Source organism: Ovis aries, chromosome 2 (assembly GCF_016772045.2).
Source record: "Ovis aries strain OAR_USU_Benz2616 breed Rambouillet chromosome 2, ARS-UI_Ramb_v3.0, whole genome shotgun sequence".
Taxonomy (NCBI): Eukaryota; Metazoa; Chordata; class Mammalia; order Artiodactyla; family Bovidae; genus Ovis; species Ovis aries.
The window spans coordinates 160,782,317-160,802,732 of record NC_056055.1 but is presented as its reverse complement, the minus strand read 5'-3'; the positions used below and the strand labels follow the sequence as shown (position 1 = coordinate 160,802,732).

The 20,416-nt window shown below is 35.6% G+C and overlaps 1 protein-coding gene across 4 annotated transcripts in view; it reads left to right on the top strand.

Annotated features, from left to right (window-relative positions):
- EPC2 (enhancer of polycomb homolog 2) overlaps positions 1 to 20,416 on the top strand; it is a 129,473-nt gene that overhangs the window by 100,676 nt on the left and 8,381 nt on the right. For 2 of the 4 annotated variants that reach the window (XM_027964974.3, XM_060409980.1), the window contains exons 5-10: positions 1,029 to 1,177; positions 1,855 to 1,987; positions 4,086 to 4,277; positions 7,488 to 7,577; positions 11,120 to 11,265; positions 11,376 to 11,719. In XM_027964974.3, coding sequence (XP_027820775.1) covers positions 1,029 to 1,177; positions 1,855 to 1,987; positions 4,086 to 4,277; positions 7,488 to 7,577; positions 11,120 to 11,265; positions 11,376 to 11,719 — 1,054 coding nt within the window. The remainder of the gene's footprint in view (positions 1 to 1,028; positions 1,178 to 1,854; positions 1,988 to 4,085; positions 4,278 to 7,487; positions 7,578 to 11,119; positions 11,266 to 11,375; positions 11,720 to 20,416) is intronic. The other 2 variants (XM_027964975.3, XM_060409981.1) reach the window with 1 other exon arrangement.

The window sequence follows — 20,416 nt, the reverse complement described above, 5'->3', positions numbered from 1 at the left end:
ACAAGAAACTACACAAAAGAAAAAAGTAAAACTTTGTATCTTCCTCAAGTTTTATTTTCTCTTTTATAATCCTCCGATATGAAACCTGGCTTTCTTTGGGTTCAGATTTCTAATGTCACACTGCTTTATTAAGTCAAGTATGGAAAGCTTGCTTAAATGCAGTCTGTCTGAACATATAGAATGAGGAGTGGCAGTGGTCTATTTTTAAACAGATAGTTCCACACTTAATAGAAAGTAAGAATTCTGTGGCTGTTTGATTGAACAAAATATTTTTATTAACAGTAACTTTTATATGCACATGATGCTGGTAATTATAACTGAACCTTCTCTAGTTATTAGTTTGAACTTTTACCTGTGAGTTAGTTCAAGTTACTTTTGACACTTCAAAGTAAGAATTTATAATGAAACTCAGACCTTTTACTAGTAGATCTCTTTTCTACTCTGCAGTGAGGTTTTACTACGTTCAGCATGGTAATTCCATTCCTTGAGATCCTTTATATTCTGTAATCTATTTTACATCTGAGTTTTTAAAGTGAAGCTTTGCTTGTCATTGTGAATCTTTACATTGTAGTGTATTGAACTGTCCAGCCCACTATTAAAAGGCTGAATGGATGAATAGCAGCTCAGTTTGGCTGTTTTTAGATAACCTTGATTTAACAGAACTGTTTCTCTCTGTCATTGAGAAAGACCTTGTAACAATAAGAAAAAATTACATTTTTTGATAATAGTAGTTTTTGTTTCAGGCAGACTTTAAAAATTTTATTTATATTGGAATTATCCCATCTATGTCATTCCATCTTTTCAATAGCTGGCAACTTTTTTTCCTGCATATTTATTGAGATATTTGCTTTTTTGTTTTTAGTTAAATGGCTTGTCTTAATGTAATTGCTATTTAGATGTGTGTGTGTGTGTGTGTGTAAGTGTAACATTTTGCTTTTATAGAATGAATTTGGGTCTGATAAGATTTTGATGAATGAAGCTGGAAATCTGGACAGTTGGATTTATTCTTTTAAACTTATTTTGAATAGAATCGAAAGAATGATGAAGCCTCTTATGAAAAGATGTTGAAACTGAGACGAGAATTTAGTAGAGCCATAACAATTTTGGAAATGATTAAGAGAAGAGAGAAAACAAAACGAGAATTATTGCACTTAACCTTAGAAGTTGTGGAAAAAAGGTAACATTGCTGTTCTTACATACCAGTAACGCTTCAGTCAAATGAAAGGCAAAATGTAACCAAATTTCAGCTTTATAACTACTGAGATTGATTATCTAACAATGTCTACATTTTTTGAAAATTGTGATTGCTGGTTTTTGCTTTTTGTTTTTAAACCATTAAGTTGCCAGTTTGGGTTGCAAATTTGGGAGATATTTTTGTGAATAGTATAGATCCTCTGTTACACTTAATTTCTTGTTGTTGCAGAATCATTTAATTGTATTTAGAAAAGAACTTGGAGATCGTATAGTCCCATTCTCTGTATTAAAGTTTCTATTAAAATTTGAGAGAAATAAAGTTTAATTGATTTTATTTTTTGATTAGTTAGGAAATACTTGTTTTGGTGCATTTTGAAAATGTATTCACCAATGTAATAATCCTTTTCCTGAAAATACGAAATATATGAAGAGTCCATCTTCTGTGTATCTTAGAGATTAGGAGAGGGAGTTGTTTTGTTTTTACTAAATCCCAAATATGAGCTTCTTTATTCCCATGCGTTTTCTCTCTTAAGAATAATCCGATTAATTGTTGGCTCTGTTTGATTAGTTGTGTTCCAAGTAAATGATATATCATTGGTTTTCTATTTCTTTTTTATTTTTGAACGGTAAGATTTTCTTATATATTATTTCCTTTTCAAGATATCATTTAGGAGACTATGGTGGTGAAATCCTTAATGAAGTGAAGATCAGTAGATCAGAAAAAGAATTATATACCACTCCAGGAACTCTTCATAATGGAAATCATCACAAAGTCCAAGAATGTAAAACTAAGGTGAGTATCTTCTGGGGAGAAGCATGTATGATAATATTGACTGGACAATTGGTTTCTGAAATTATCTTATAATAGTTTGGTTAAGAAGGAAGATTACTAACATTTTTGAGTTCCTACTTTTTGCACTTTGCTAGGATTTTTTATATGCATATTGATTAATCTTACAACATCCCTTTGAGGTAGATTTTTTACCTCTGTGTGACTTTTAGATCATATAGTTATTAAGTGGCAGATTTAAGATTTTGAGTCTAGGTCTTAAAACAAAAACCATGTGTTTTCAACTATGCTATCTTGTATCCCTACAGAATAATGGTAATTATAGCTTAGTTATTATCACTGCCTTAGCAAATCCTGCATTGTGATGGCAGGCATCAAAATTAAACCTGTCTTCATTAAGACTATTCAAAGTTACTGTCCTCACTATTGCCATAACCAGCATTTATCAGTTGCTGCTTATCTTGACTTGAAAAAGTCCTATAACTTCTAGAACTCAGTTTTTTCCTAATAAAGAGACTAGTGATTAGTTTCTTAGCCTGAAGAGTCACATTTATTCATTATTCACTTGGTATATAAAAGCATTCAGTTGAGAAATGCAAAAAGTAATAAAACCTTTGAAGAGCTTAGATTTTTAAAAAGAAACATGTTATTGGCTGAGTTTTTAGACAGTAGAGCTCTACTGTGTAGCAGGATTTTAAAAATGGCTTAGGGTGTTTGTGGAAAATTCATCTTTTAAAAATGTGCACAATCCTCATTTTTCATGGGTTCTTTCTTAAAGGTCAAGGAAGAATGTGGAGTAGGGAGACTCCTCCATTATTCAACTGTGTCAATTCAAACACCAAAGTTCTTTCTTATTAATCACAGGCATCTAGCCCACCTACCCTTTAAATCACACTTACTTTGCCATAAACCAGACAATAAATGTCATTTTGTACATTACTTTTTAAAATCCAGTTCTAAATCAATGCTTTTCCTAGGTATATTATTGATAGGCAGAGAATATGAAAATCTCAACCCCAAATTAGTGCAGAATCAGCCTTTGTTATATGTTGATTCTTAATCTTAGATCACTCTAAAATTAAACACCCACACTATTTAAATACTAATTTTAGAAATATGATTGCATTTCACATAGTTAACTATATTTCATTTGTCACACATCCTTCTTGAAAATATAAGTAATTTCTGAGAAGTTGGGGATTTCTTTTTGATGTCATAGCCATGCCCATTGTATGAAAGCATTTATATCTCAATAACTCAGTGTTTCAGCAATGTTTTCATTATGTATAACATTTTTGACCCTAAAGTAGTTTTAATGAAAATCTGAGCTACTTGAAAAAATGTAAAACTTCCTAAATACTTTGACACTTTGTTAGCGCTTGTAATTTGATGCTTAGAACAGTAATTTTCAAACTTTTTAAAGTAGATTCTTATTTATTAAAAGGAATGCCAGTATATTAAAACAGAAACAGCTGCTCTCTTGAGGATAGCTGGGTTCTAAACTCCACCCATCTCTGCCAGAGATGTCTCTGCCAGACAGCCTCTTGTATGCCACCAAAGAACTCTAGGGTACTTGAAGACAGTTTGATTATTGTTCAGCTGAGGTGGTAATTAATTCTAAAAAGTGAACTTTTCTGTCTCAGAAAAGTTATTCCACTTGTAGATATTTTTTAAAATTGGAAATAAGCATAGAAATGAATTAATGTATTTATAATCTAATTCAAGTCATTTTAGAAGTAAAAATAGTTAATTTTCATCATTAATCAGTAGACTTAAATAAAATTAAAATAGAATTTAAATACATTTTAAATACTGGATTGCATAATAATAGAGGAATTTTAAAAAATCACTAATATCTTAGTTTAAAGTATTGCTAACAATATAAAGTAAATTTAAATGTCATAATATTTTTCACTATAATTTGTGAAAGCAAAGCACTTTTTGGCTTATCATCAAATAGTAGTTTCTGCATATTAAAACCAGAAAATAAATTACCTCCTGGGTAAAAATGTATGTTTTTTCAAAGAGCAGTATAGTTTTTTATGATTTCTAAAATTATTTTCATTTCTTCCTTTTGGGGGAAAAATCATCATGTAAACAGCACCCGCATCATTTGTCTTTGAAAGAAGAGGCTTCTGATGTGGTTCGTCAAAAGAAGAAGTACCCAAAGAAGCCTAAAGCAGAGGCTGTGCTAACATCTCAGCAGCCCACTCCTGAGACCTTGCCTGTGATCAATAAGAGTGACCTTAAGCAATATGACTTTCACAGCTCAGAGGAAGATGAATTTCCACAGGTGCTTGTTTTAAAACTATTTTACAGACATTTTCTTCTAGTCTTTTATATTGCTCTATTTTAAAACATAATATCTTAGAATTTTGATTCTTGCTTTCTTCACCTAATGTTATAACATAAACGTTTTCCGCATTATTTATGTAGTTACTGAAATGGTTTTTGCTTTGTTATTTTCTATCAGTTGAATATATTTTATTTATTTTGTATAGCATTTAGGTGGTTTTAAGCTCTCCCTTTTATAAAAATGAGCATCTCTACCTCGTCCCTCCATATTTGAAATAGATGATTAGAAACAGAATTCCTGAGCTAAAGATTATAAATATTTTAAGACATTTAACACATAATTGTAAACATTCACCAATAATAATTCCCATATTCCATCAGCATTGTATTTTACAACTTTTAATGAAAATTTTGCTAATTTATTTAACAATAACTGTTTGACTCCAAAGAAGATTTAGAATTGGCTCAGATTTTAACTTGTGAAATTAATTCTTTGGTTATATTATAGCAGTTTTATAGCAAATTTTAAGTTTAAAAATCTAAATTTTTGTTTCATATGTGCTGTCTTTTAAAACAAAGACTTCTATTTTATATACTAAAGGATTGATTTTAAAAAATACATTGTTTAGCACCTGGTGTAGCAGTGGCCTCCTTTTTTCTTCTTCATACGATATAGTAAACCTAAAGAGAGTACTATAACATGTGCGTTACTGTATTTCAACATTTCGACTGACTTGCTTAAAAAAATTTTTTTAAACCAACATGACAGATAAATTTGGAAGCAAGACAGTTTATAAAACTTGTTGTAGTAACTATTTAAAATCTAGAGTTTATATAAAATTTGTCTTCTTTGCCTAAGATTATATTAGTTTTACTTTTTTGTAGATGATTTAGTTTTTCTAGCCCAGATATTATTTCAGCATTCATATACATTGTAACAATGCACAAAATGTGTTTAGTTTAGTATGCTCTTTAAAAGCACTTAAATGAACTCATTTATTAAAAGTTGTCAGATGGTCTTGTTCAGGGTTATGTGGCAGTCTGGATGGGAGGGCAGTTAAAAAATATTTTAAAAATAAATAAAATTGACAGAGGATTATGTTGTTAGACTCAGGCAGGGCTTTAAATAGTCATGGGACATGAATTAGATGACATTTTGAAGGAATGAGGGCACAAATAGTAGGTCTTTTCCAGATAGAAAATGTAGGGAAGGGTCCAAGACAGAGAAAACAGCATATGAGAAGGAATTGCTAGCAGTAAGTTTAAGTGAGGAGTGAAATGGTTAGATAAATACATATATAAAAGCCAGTAAAGTTCTCCTATACATTCCCAGCCTTATAAGAATGATGCTAAGGGATACTGTCTAGTAGAAACTTTTCCTATATTGCTAGAATCAGTCTATCCAGTTTGATAGACGCACTCAGCATACTAGACCTATATTCCTCATCTATTAAGGAATCTTCATCTCTGTTCTAAATTCTTATATTTATTCATATAGTCCCCATTCCCACATGAAATTACATTTTGAAACTATTAGGTTCCTCTGAATCCTTGTACTGGGTCCTTGACAACATTAATTTTTATAATGGTATCCCTGGTTGGTAAACAGTAAGTAAGCATGTACCTATAGTTGAACATTATTCAGTGAGGCAGCTATTTAGAATGTGGCTTTTACAAAATCAGGATTTTATTGCTTAAAAGATAATTAAAATAATCATATGCTTCTTCTATGTCCAATAAACAAGAATAAAGGAATAGAGAGCCTTAAAGAGCATTTTAACCCGACTTCTCCAACTGATTTGCAACAGAGCAGAATAGAAACCCAGTCTCTTCTCAATCATGCTTCTGATTCTCCGAACATCAGCGCGGTCTTATATCTCAGACTAAATCCTGGAAACCCCTCGTTGGGTAATCTGGAGGAAGGGATGCAAAAAATTTCTGAGACTTTGTTTGTGACACTTCCCATGTACATTCTAGAAGAGGTAGTTGCTTTATAAAGGAACCAAAGTGTAAAATTCACATTTGGGATTTCCTTTCAAATTTCAGATTTTAGTTTGGTTCCCTAGGAAGAAGAATCAGCCCCAGCTTACTGTTTCTGTGTCTCCCCCATAGGGTTGGTGGAGGTATATTGGAACCTCAAACAAATGCCTTTCTCCCCTGGATGATCCTGCTCAGTGGTAATTACCACAGTTTTGAAATAATGTGGAGAAAGCATTTTTCCTCTCAAAATAGGAAGAGAGGGATTTGTGAGGTTCAAAAGTTTGCAAGTAAATGTGGTTGAGCCAGCGTTGTCAGAAAAAGAGATGTACTCCAAAGTGAAATTGCGAGACAACTGAAACTTAAGTACCAAAACTTTTTTTTATTTTAACCATTATGGGTAGAAATTTATCGAAACCATATTATTTCTTGCCATATCAGAGTATATTTGTATTTCACTTAATCTGTTTTTGATAACATAACATTTGCTCTAATGTACCAGTGCTGCCTTAGAGGTCCGCTCAGATTATGTAGGGGGATTTGTCCTAGTCTCACTTGGTCCTGTGCTTTTTAATATGTGACAACTTTTTGAAAGTCTTTATTCTTTTGCTGTCAGATGGTGAGATTAGTACTTCTAAACCAGTCTGCTTACCTTTTAGCAAGTCCTCTTTCCTCTTTTGATTTTCAGCTTCTGATCTGTTAAAATTTTAAAAATGATTTTAAAAACAAGTGGGGAAATAAGGGACTCCCCTTTCAGTGCAATGTATGAACTTTTCAGCTTTGAGGGAAGGGAGGTTATTCATAAGCTTCTTTTATCTTCCTAGTTTTAGGCTTTATTATAGAGAAATGAAGTTATTGAATAAAAGCATACCTACCTATAGATGAAGCATAGTTATTATTACAAAGTATTTATGGCCACAAACAGTATTTATAAAATGTATGAATGGGATATGTAAAAACCATACTAATGATGTTCAAGCTTAAAGCATTTACATATTCAGAAACAGTTAAGCAATACCATGTAAACTTACCTGCAAGAACTTACCCATTAAAAATAATTAGTAACCATACAGAACTTCTGCTAATCTTTAAATATTTGAGGGAATTCACTACTTACTGTATGTAATGTGGAGTGACTCACTGTTTGTGATCAGATTCTGATTTTAGATCATTACAAAGATTGTTGACTTTTGGTAACTCCTAAATGGAATGCTTCATGCCTCTTTCTTAGGTACCGTCCCCAGCATCAGAACCTGAAGAAGAAAATGATCCTGATGGTCCCTGTGCTTTCAGGAGGCGGGCAGGATGCCAGTATTATGCTGTAAGAACTATATTTTTTGTGGTGTTTTGGGAACTGGAATTAACAGATAACTCATGTCGAAATGACTTCAGTTCAATTCAGTTGCTCAGTCATGTCCAATTTCTTGCGACCCCCATGGACTGCAGCACGCAGTCCATCACCAGTTCCCGGAGATTACTCAAACTCCTGTCCGTAGAGTCACTGATGTCATCGAACCATCTCATTCTCTGTCGTCCCCCTTCTCCTCCCACCTTCAATCTTTCCCAGCATCAGGGTCTTTTCAGATGAGTCAGTTCTTCACATCAGGTGGCCAAGTATTGGAGTTTCAGCTTCATCATCAGCCCTTCCAGTGAATATTCAGGACTGATTTCCGTTGGCATGGACTGATTGGATCTCCCTGCAGTCCAAGGGATTCTTGAGAATCTTCTCCACACCACAGTTCAAAACTATCAATGCTTCAGCTTTCTTTATAGTCCAACTCTCAACATCCATACCTGACTACTGGAAAACCCATAGCTTTGACTAGATGGACCTTTGTTGGCAAAGTAATGTCTCTGCTTTGTAATATGCTATCTAAGTTGGTCATAACTTTTGTTCCAAGGAGCAAGCGTCTTTTAATTTCATGGCTGCAGTCACCATCTGCAGTGATTTTCAAGCCCCCAAAAATAAAGCCTCTCACTTTTTCCATTGTTGCCCCTTCTATTTGCCATGAAGTGATAGGACCAGATGCCATGATCTTAGTTTTCTGAAAGTTGAGTTTTAAGCCAACTTCTTCACTCTCCTCTTTCACTTTCATCAAGAGACTCTTTAGTTCTTCACATTCTTCCATAAGGGTGGTGTCATCTGCATATCTGAGGTTATTGATATTTCTCCTGGCAATCTTAATTCCAGCTTGTTCTTCATCCAGCCCAGAGTTCCTCACGATGTACTCTACATATAAGTTAAATAAGCTGGGTGACAATATATAGCCTTGACATACTGCTTTCCCAATGTGGAACCAGTCTGTTGTTCCATGTCCTGTTTTAACTGTTGTTTCTTGACCTGCATACAGATATCTCGGGAGGAAGGTCAGGTGGCCTGGTATTCACATCTCTTTTAAGAATTTTCCACAGCTTGTTGTGTTCCACACAGTCAGAGGCTTTGGCTTAGACAATAAAGCAAAAGTAGATGTCTTTCTGGAACTTACTTGCTGTTTTTGATGACTCAACAGATGTTGGCAATTTTTTCTCTGTTTCCTCTGCCTTTTCTAAATTCAGCTTGAACATCTGGATGTTCACGGTTCATGTACTGTTGAAGCCTGGCTTGGAGAATTTTGAGCATTACTTTACTAGCTTGTGAAATAAGTGCAATTGTGCTGTAGTTTCAACGTTCTTTGGCATTGCCTTTTTTTAAGGATTGGAATGAAAACTCACCTTTTCTAGTCCTGTGGTTGCTGCTGAGTTTTCCAAATTCGCTTGCATATTGAGTGCAGCACTTTCACAGCATCATCTTTTAGGATTTGAAATAGCTCAACTGGAATTCCATCACCTCCACTAGCTTTGTAGTGATGCTTCCTAAGGCCCGCTTGACTTTGCATTCCAGGATGTCTGGCTCTAGGTGAGGGAATCACACCATGGTGGTTACCTGGGTCATGAAGATCTTTTTTGTACAGTTCTTCTGTGTATTCTTGCCACCTCTTCTTAATATCGTCTGCTTCTGTTAGGTCCATACCATTTCTGTCCTTTATTGTGCCCATCTTTGCATGAAATGTTCCCTTGGTATCTCTCAACTTTCTTGAAGAGATCTCTAGTCTTTCCCATTCTGTTGTTTTCCTCTATTTCTTTTAATTGATCAATGAAGAAGTCTTTCTTATCTCTCCTTACTGTTCTTGGAGCTCTGTATTCAGATGGGTAATCTTTCCTTTTCTCCTTTGCCTTTAGCTTTCTTTTTTTCTCAGCTATTTGTAAGGCCTCCTCAGACAACCATTTTGCGTTTCTGCATTTCTTTTTCTTGGGGATGGTCTTGATCACTGCCTCCTGTACAGTGTCACGAACCTCTGTCCATAGTTCTTCAGGCACTCTGTCTATCAGATGTAATCCCTTGAATCTGTTTTCACTTCCACTGTATAATTGTAAGGGATTTGATTTATGTCATACATGAATGGCCTAGTGATTTTCCCTACTTTGTTCAATTTAAGTGTGAATTTTGCAATAAAGAATTCATGATCTGAGCCACAGTCAGCTCCTTGTTATTACTTTGCCAACAAAGGTCCATCTAGTCAAAGGTATGGGTTTTCCAGTAGTCATGTATGGATGTGAGAGTTGGACTATAAAGAAAGCTGAGTGCCGAAGAAGTGATGCTTTTGAACTGTGGTGTTGGAGAAAACTCTTGAGAGTCCCTTGCACTGCAAGGAGATCCAACCAGTCCATGCTAAAGGAAATCAGTCTTGAATATTCATTGGAAGGACTGATGCTGAGGCTGAAATTCTAATACTTTAGCCACCTGATGTGAAGAATTGACTCATCTGAAAAGACCCTGATGCTGGGAAAGATTGAAGGTGGGAGGAGAAGGGAACGTCAGAGGACAAGCTGGTGGGATGGCATCACTGACTTGATGGGCATGAGTTTGAGCAGGCTCTGGGAGTTGTTGATGGACAGGGAAGCCTTGCCTACTGTAGTCCATGGGGTCGCAAAGAGTCAGACACAACTGAGCAACTGAACTGAACTGAGGAAATCGGAAGGCTAAGAAATGCACTGTATGTCATTAAAAATAGAGGAAGTATGAATTTCATCTGTGCATGCTTTCTTTTTTGTTCTCTCTTTATTTTTTAAATTATGAAAGTATGATAACATTTACAGAAGACGTGGAAAATACAGAACAAAGTTGCATATGGTTCCACTATATATTACAATTATTTTTTTAAGTAGATAAATTAAGATTTTTAGTTGAATCTCTATATCAAACTCTCAAAAATTAATAGAATAAATTTACAGAAAAGTAGAAGCATATAATAGACCTGAAAAGCACCATGTACCAATTCAACATAATTGAGATTTATATAGTTTTCATACAACAGTAGGATACAAATTCTATTCAGGTTTTCATTGACTACAAACTGGGTGACACTAGAACATACTCAGGTACCTAAAATAAGGTCATGCTTGCTTTCTTGAAGTGCAGTTTTTGAAAATCCTGTCGAAGTCTCTGTAATATATCTCAGTAGCAAGTTTATAAATTACTAAATTCATTATCTCTAGAGCTGCTGAGAGTTGGACACTACTGAGCAACTGAATAGCAACTCTTCTACATAAATGTTAGAAGCCACATTGTTCTTTAAATATATTTCTTTTAAAATATATCTTAAATGTATTGATAGTCATAAAAATTTAGTTTATTTTGATGAGTGAACTTCTTTATCAGTTTTATAGAATTTAACCTGGTTAACATTTAAATCCCGATTTTAAATTTTTATATCTAAATTTTAATTGTTCTGCTAATACTGTAGTTTATTTTTATCATGATTTAACTTTTCTTCATTTCAGAATTATTCTATGAGTTTCAATTTTTCCTTCCCTTTTGTGCAGCCTCGTTTGGACCAAACTAACCGTTCATTTGGAAATTCAGAATTGGCAGATTTGGATAAGTTAAGATACAGGCATTGTCTTACAACACTCACAGTCCCAAGACGATGTATAGGATTTGCAAGAAGGCGAATTGGCAGAGGTGGAAGGTAAACTGTTCGTTTTGACATGGTATTTGTTTACAAGATGGAAGGGGACAGTATTAAGAAAATGTTATTAAGTTCTTCTAGGTAATATTTGGCTTTATATTGTTTTTCAGGGTCATAATGGACCGGATAGCCACAGAACATGACCCAGTCCTGAAACAGATAGACCCTGAAATGCTGAATGGTTTTTCAAGCGCTTCCCAAAATATAGACTTTTCTTCTAATTTCTCTCGGACCAATGCTTCCAATAAACATTGTGAAAATAGACTGTCCCTTTCTGAAATATTAAGCAATATCAGATCGTGTCGACTACAGTGTTTCCAGCCAAGGCTACTAAATTTACAGGACAGTGATAGTGAAGAATGTACCTCAAGAAAACCAGGGCAGACTGTGAACAATAGAAGAGTTTCTGCAGCATCTGTAGCTTTATTGAACACCAGCAAGAATGGCATATCAGGTAAGTTGCTACTTGTTAAAAGTATATCCTCTTCTCTTCTTAATTTTTCATTATCCACTAGTCTTTCAGGATGAATTTTGAAGGTTTATTTTCATGATCCTACTGAGGAAAGGAATTGTAGCTTAACAATTCCCCCCAATGTAGGAAACTAAACTCTATTATTGTGGTTTGCATTTTAACCAAAAGTTCCAAACCAATACCTGTAAAACCACTCACTTTGAATGTGTGTGCCTGGTATGGTGAGTGTGTAGGGAGAATGTGTAGAGAATTCTCTCTGGGCAGAGTGATTATTAGCTACTATTAGATCATCATAGCACAAAAGTGTTTTTGTTATAGAAAGCTTAACACACTAACCTGACAGGCTCCTCTGTCCATGGAATTCTCCAGGCAAGAATACTGGAGTAGGTTACCATTTCCTTCTCCAGGGGATCTTCCAGACCCAGGGATCAAACCCGGGTCTCACGCATTTTAAGCAGATTCTTTACCATCTGAGCCAACAGGGAAGCCTCTTTTCCTTTCGCTTTCATTTATTGTATCGACTTTGCTTAAATGTAAGCATTGCCCCTCAGAAATGCCATTAAAGCTTTCTTTCTGAAAAATGTAGTTTTGGTCTGATAATATACCTCTCTAATTGAGATCAAGAAGTATTTTACGTTTTAAGAGACATTGTACTAAAATTAATATACCTTGGCATTGTGAATAATGTGTAACATCTAGAGACTCTTAAGATGTAATTTTTATTTGTTTTCTTCTGTGGATAGTCTTCTCTTTATCACATATATATAAGTGTATAACTTGTGAATGTCTTTATAATGTATAAATTGCAAAAAATGCATGGTATACAAAGGCAAAGCTAGACGTGGCTTGACTTAAACTGTTGATATCCTTTCTTTCTGTAAAATGTATTTATTTCTAAATTATTTCCTGGACAGTGTATTTTACTATATAAAATTGATGTGTTATACTTCTTCAAAGTGATTTTAAATCATTTTAGGTTGAAATTTTGTCTCAATAGTGTTCAGTCCTTTTTAATTACTGAGCTGTTTATTTTCAAACTTTACTTACACATTTGTCTATTTAGAGGTTGTTATGGAAAATTGGATTTGTTTGCATGATTGGAAGCTGCCATATCATTTCTCCAACTTAGTTGGTTAATTTTCTCCCAAATGAACTTAGGTAAGGAAAATGGTATCCCATTATATAAAGTTCATGAGTCTGTGAAGTTTAATGACCTTTTGAAGCTGAAATGGATTAATACCTAATATGACTTTAGACAGCAGGATTCTTAGAAGTGTAAAAATAGTAAGAGCCAGACATCCTGGAATGTGAAGTCAAGTGGGCCTTTAGGAAACATCACTAAGAACAAAGCTGTTGGAGGTGATGGAATTCCAGTTGAGCTATTTCAAATTCTAAAGATGATGCTGTGAAAGTGCTGCACTCAATATACCAGCAAATTTGGAAAACTGGGCAGTGACCACAGGACTGGAAAAGGTCAGTTTTCATTCCATCCCAAAGAAAGGCAATGCCAAAGAATGCTCAAACTACCTAACAATTTTACTCATCTCACACGCTAGTAAAGTAATGCTCAAAATTCTCCAAACCAGGCTTTAGCAATACATGAACCGTGAACTTCCAGATGTTCAAGCTGGTTTTAGAAAAGGCAGAGGAACCAGAGATCAAATTGTCAACATCCACTGGATCATCGAAAAGGCAAGAGAGTTCCAGAAAAACATCTATTTCTGCTTTATTGACTAAGCCAAAGCCTTTGACTGTGTGGATCACAATAACTGGAAAATTCTGAAAGAGATGGGAATACCAGACCACCTGACCTGCCTCTTGAGAAATCTGTATGCAGATCAGGAAGCAACAGTTAGTACTGGACATGGAACAACAGACTGGTTCTAAATAGGAAAAGGAGTACATCAAGGTTGTATATTGTTACCCTGCTTATTTAACTTACATGCAGAGTACATCATGAGAAACCCTGGCGGGAAGAAGCACAAGCTGGAATGAAGATTGCCAGGAGAAATATCAATAACCTCAGATATGCAGATGACACCACCCTTATGGCAGAAAGTGAAGAAGAACTAAAGAGCCTCTTGATGAAAGTGAAAGAGGAGAGTGAAAAAGTTGGCTTACAGTTCAACATTCAGAAAACTAAGATCATGGCATCTGGTCCCATCACATCATGACAAATAGAAGGGCAAAGAATGGAAACTGTGGCAGACTTTATTTTTGGGGGCTCCAGAGTCACTGCAGATGGTGACTGCAGCCATGAAATTAAAAGACGCTTACTCCTTGGAAGCAAAATTAGGACCAACCTAGACAACATATTAAAAAGCAGGGACATTACTTTGCCAATGAAGGTCTGTCTAGTCAAGGCTATGGTTTTTCCAGTAGTCATGTACGCATGTGAGAGTTGGACTATAAAGAAAGCTGAGTGCCGAAGAATTGATGCTTTTGAATTGTTGTATTGGAGAAGACTCTTGAGAGCTCCTTAGACTGCAAGGAGATCCAACCAGTCCATCCTAAAGGAGATCAGTCCTGGGTGTTCATTGGAAGGACTGATGTTGAAGCTGAAACTCCAGTACTTTGGCCACCTGATGCAAAGAATTGACTCATCTGAAAAGACCCTGATGCTGGGAAAGATTGAAGGTGGGAGGAGAAAGGGATGACAGAGGATGAGATGGCTGGATGGCATCACCGACTTCATGGACATGAGTTTGGGTAAACTCCAGATTTTGGTGATGGACATGGAGGCCTGGCATGCTGCAGTCATGGGGTCGCAAAGAGTCAGACATGGCTGAGCAACTGAACTGAACTGACGAATATTAGGTCACATCCTTTTTCAGCCAACTCTAAGACATTGTTCAAATTATTTAACTGAAATTCCTGTACCAAAAATTATAATAATTTTGCCAAAAAGAGAGTTTAAAAACATATCAACCATAAGCATTTATAAGTAGATTTGACTGTAGATTGAATTTTTTCTCTACAAACGAATACCGTAACAAAGGATTGATTTTAAATGTTCCGTCTCAACTTGAATATGGCCAAATATTTGCAGCTTTCTACTGTACTTTCCTGAAACACTTCAGAACTATTTGACTTGACTCTTCCAGAAAATATATATGTTTCTCATTATTGTATCATCAGTACTCTGCATGTATGGATTCAGAATATAACAAGTCCATACAGTCAGCTCTAGAATTTTATGACACTACCATGTATCAGCATAAAATAAGCATTTGTATTTTAGGCTTGCATACACTTCTCAGGGAATTTAAATCGCATTATATGTGATGCTAGCATCATAGATAATAAGATTTTTTTCTATTTTTACCTTTCCCCTGTCATCAGAAGGAAATAGTGGTTTTGGTCTATGCCATTTTTCCTGTCTTATGTTTATGTTTGTTATGTAATGGTACTGTGTCTCAACTTAGTACCATTCCATTATTTGTTATTAAAAGATTTTGTTCATGTTTTCTCTGCTAACTATAACCCACTGTAGTCATTGAAGTCACAAGGTGGTTTGTTTTTAACAAATTTCTTTTGTTTCAAAATATTAGACATGTTATGTAAATTCATAATGAGACGTGTTTCTAACAGCAGTTTTGTAAACAACTGAAAAGCTGTAGCAGTTATTTGTTTGTTTGGGCCACCCCACGGGGCCTGCGGGATCTTTGTTTCTCAGCCAGGAATCTAACCTGGGCCCACAGCAGTGAAAGTGTAGAATCCTAGCTATTGGACCACCAGGGAATTTGCCCATGGCAGTTTTAAGTACGCCCCGTACCAGTTATGTTCATTACATAGTTTCTCAGTTCTGGATAGATCATTTAAGGTGGATTCAGTTGCAATTCAGTTAATATGGATAGAAACTCCTTTTCTACCTAAAGAGAATTTAAGGAATTTCTTAAAAGTTACATTTTTATCTTTGATGTGCTTAGTGACCCCATGAACAGTAGCCCACCAGGCTCCTCTGTCCATGGGATTCTTCAGGCAAGAATACTGGAGTGGGTTGCCATTTCCTTCTCCATTATATTTGATGGACATATGCAAAAGAATTGAATCCTCATACATTTGGTTTCTTTTAATCTATGTGTCTGTAACACTTGTGCTTTCTGCTTAATTGTTAGCGGACTTAGTCAGGAGAACATGCCTGTCTTTAAGAGTAACAGGACTGATACAGAACCATGTTTTTACTTCGCAGAGAGTATCAAGTACTGAATTTTCTGTTTCACAGCTGGGAAATTCACAGCAAATAAAGGGTTTGATCAGAAATAGAAACCTGATACACCTGACACTTATAGTATTTATTTGTATCACAAATTCCTTAGTTCTTAAACAACAACCTTGAACTTGAGAGCCATTGACAGAAAATTTTCTTACTTTTATGTTCTTACTAACTCAGTGTTTTTCAAGTCATAGTTGCTGTGTCCTGAATGTAATCTGATTATTATTTTCGCTATCATATTAAATGGACTTAAAGTGGAACAAATAGAATTGTGTGTCCTAGGTACTAGTAAGAACTAAATCTGAAGACTTCATTTAGTCAATTATTAAATAAAAGTATGTTGTCTTAATTGAAAACCTGTTCTGAAAGAACAGAAGTAGGACAGAGAAAGGGAAGATAGATGTGCTAAATAAAGGAAGTGCATAACCAAGGAAAATTATTTTTAATACATAATTATTTAGGATCTAAATGGCAGCCCACTCCAGTGTTCTTGCCTGGAGAATCCCAGGGACAGAGGAGCCTGGGAGGAGGCCGTCTGTGGGGCCGCAGAGAGTTGGGCACGACTCAAGCAACTTAGCAGCAGCAGCAGCGTATGCAAAGCACTATGTTAAGTGTTCGGAAGTTGCAGAATTTTAGAAGACAGTAATCCTTACCTTCAGGGAGCTTGTAACAAGCAAATATTATATTATTTAAATAAATAGATGATACAGTTTTCAGTCATTTGAAACTGCAGTATTTATTCTTTTGAGATACTATTATTAAATCTCAACCTTAAAATATATTTCACGTCTAAAAGTAGCATTGCTTGTTCAGACTCGAAGGGCAATTTATGTTTAATCTTGGGTTAGACTAATGCATGGTTGCAGTGTCTTTTCCCATTCTTTCTGAAAATGGTATAGAATGTTTGCAAGCATGAAAGTCTTTTAAAAGGGAAAACTATGTTTTAATACTAGCTGAAGTACTTGCAAGGACTTATTTTTTAAGTTAGAGTCACTTCCAAAGGTGAGAAATCGATTTAGACTTCAGGAGTTTAAAAGATTTTAGTTTGACTACTAAAGGAAATCATATTGAAATTTCAATTATAACTGTTTAGCTTGGATTTCAGAAGTTTAAATGAATATTTAGTCTGTTTTATCGTCACATTTCATTTTTCCCTCATTCCCCACCCCTTTCACCCTCTCATTTCCTGTCTCACCTCTCATCTTCACCCTGGTTAGTATCCCCACAGTTTTATAGTTTACTCATTAGTTATATTAGTGGATGTGAATAGTCCTGGATTATATTGTTGGCTTTTGTGGGTGGGAAGATTTGTCCTCAGAGTAGGTCCAGTGGTTTTTTGTGAACTTTACCTGGTTGCTTGTTGTTACCTAGAAGGATTAAAATAGGCAACCTCAGATCCAGCTAATTTTAAAACAAACAGACATTGCATATAATCAGCATTGCTTCAACAAGGTATATATTAAAACTTTTATAACAGACCTACCTGGTAGATGATGAAGTGCCAAATAATCATTTCAACTTTTAGATGGTTTTAACTATTACATTAGATGTTCTTTATTAAGCTGTAAAAACTTGGTCTAGGCTAGTATTTTAAAATATTCATGGCCTCCCAAGAATCACTTTAGCCTACTTTTAGAAAAAAAATACATTAAAAGTTAGAAGATTATTTTTTCAAAGGTAGCAGATAGCACAAAAATCATGTGTTTATACTTGGTTATGGAGTCCCTTGGACTGCAAGGAGATCCAACCAGTCCATTCTGAAGGAGATGAGCCCCGGGATTTCTTTGGAAGGAATGATGCTGAAGCTGAAACTCCAGTACTTTGGCCACGTCATGTGAAGAGTTGACTCATTGGAAAAGACTCTGATGCTGGGAGGGATAGGGGGCAGGAGGAGAAGGGGACGACAGAGGATGAGGTGGCTGGATGGCATCACTAACTCGATAGACGTGAGTCTGAGTGAATTCCAGGAGTTGGTGATAGACAGGGAGGTCTGGCGCGCTGCGATTCATGGGGTTGCAAAGAGTCGGACACGACTGAGCAACTGAACTGAACTGAACTGAACTGTGGGATGGTCATCTAGAAAATCCAGAATGTGTTTCTATTCGGTGTTTCTTTTTATTAGTTTATCAATGAAACGACAGTAAAAAGTTGACTTCTGCTGCTGCTAAGTTTCAGTCATGTCCAACTCTGTGCGACCCCATAGACGGCAGCCTACCAGACTCCTCCATCCTTGGGATTCTCCAGGCAAGAATGCTGGAGTGGGTTGCCATTTCCTCCTCCAATGCATGAAAGTGAAAGTGAGGTCGCTCAGTCGTGTCTGACTCTCCACAATTCCATGGACTGCAGCCTTCCAGGCTCCTCCGTCCATGGGAGTTTCCAGGCAAGAGTACTGGAGTGGGATGCCATTGCCTTCTCTGAAAAAGTTGACAGATACTTTTAAAGATTTCACACATACTCAAGAATGTTTTCTCTGGGCCCAAGTTTAAGAAATAGTGATGTAAAGCTTTATTGATATACCAGTGTAAAATCTAATGGAGATACCTAGAGTATATTTGTTTTGGATCACTGTCAGATTATGAGAGGGGAAGGTGATAAGAGATCAGGCTAGCAGAGCACTTTGTAGGAACCACATGACTGAAAGGTAAAGAACAAAATGAGCAATGCCTGCAATGTTTGAAAACAGAATCAACATTCTAAAGGTGGTGACAAATATTCTGTGAAAAGCTACATGGATTCATCTGAGGCATAGAAGCACACCGATAAACCCAAAGCAGGTAGAAAGACAGCCAGAAAGGTTAGAAGCTTTAGTGAAAAACAGACTGTCAGTTATATGCTCAAAATATTTAGAAATGCACGTGTGTTACTAATGTACAGAATGACAACTTGCGTATGTAAAAGGATAAATTCTATAATATGTGTACCTATTAGAATGTGTAACCCAGGGAGATTTGCAAAACCTCTTACTTAGAGAAAGGAACATTTCCTGCTTTTTTGCCTTCATAAAACAGTCAGATTGTAGTTACTTTTTTTTTTAAATTTACTTTTAATTGAAGGCTAATTGCTTTACAGCATTGCATTGGTTTCTGCCAAACATCAACATGAATCAGTCATCGGTTTACCCATGTTCCTTCCCACTTGAACATCTCTCCCACTTGCCTCCCTATCTCACCCTTCTGGGTTGTTACTGAGCCCTGGTTTGAGTTCCCTGAGTCATACAACAAATTCCCATTGGCTGCCTGTTTTACATATGGTAATATATGTTTCCGTGTTACTCTCTGCATACCTCCCATCCTCTCCTTCCTATGCCAGCTGTGTCCATGAGTCTATTCTCAGTGTCTGTGTCTCTCTGAAAATAGGTTCATCAGTACTGTCTTTGTAGATTCCATATATGTGTGTTAGTACATGATAATTTTTTCTCTCTTTCTTACTTACTTCACTCTGTATAATAGGCTCTAGGTTCATCCACCTCATTAGGACTGACTCAGATGTGTTCCTTTTTATGGCTGAATAATATTCCATTGTGTATATGTACCACAGCTTTTTTATGCATTCATCTGTTGATGGACATCTAAGTTGCTTCCACGTCCTAGCTATTATAAATAGAGCTGCAGTGAACATTGGGTTACACATGTCTTTCCTCAGGGTATATGCCTTGTAATGAGATTGCTGGGTCATACGGTGGTTTTACTCCTAGTTTTTTAAGATATCTCTGTACTGTTCTGCATAGTAACTATCAATTTGCAGATTGTCAGTTACTTTTAAACTGACAGGATAGGGTAGATTTATGACCAGCGTGGAATTTACTTTTAAGCTAGCAACTTTTGAGAGCAACTAGTAGAAAGAACTTGACCCTAAGCAAGAGAAACATATGGTTTCTTTTTTCATACATTCCCACTTCTTTATGTCACGACCACCCTTCCAAAGCTGGGCCTCCATCCTATGTCTTGTTCCTAAAGAGGTATCTTCACACTATAAGTGTGACATTTTCCTAGTGTATTTTAATGCGTATCTCTTGATAACTCAAAGTCAGTGTAAGAAATAAATTTCTTATGGAAGTATTTCTGTAACTTATGAAAGGAAAAATAATTAGTGGAGAAGGTGCTTTCCTTCTGATCAGTACTATGACTGTGCCATTAAAACCATAGTGCATTTCTTACGACTTTCACTCATCCTAACAAAATGAAAGAGGCCAGTTAGGGAGGGTGTTCTGTATGTGTTCCAATTCTGTGTCATGATTGCTGTTTTTGTCTGAAGAGTGTTTAATGCTCTAGAAAATTCTGAATGAGAAACATAAGCAATTTTCAAGCACAAAACACCTTATAGTGTTTAAAAACAACAACAAACTAGATGTTAAAAATGAATCTAACATGCTGAGTTTGAGGTAAAGGAGAAGAAGAAAAAAATGAATTTAATATTTTAAGCATATCCATATTTTTGAATTAAGTTTTACCACCAGTGGTTTT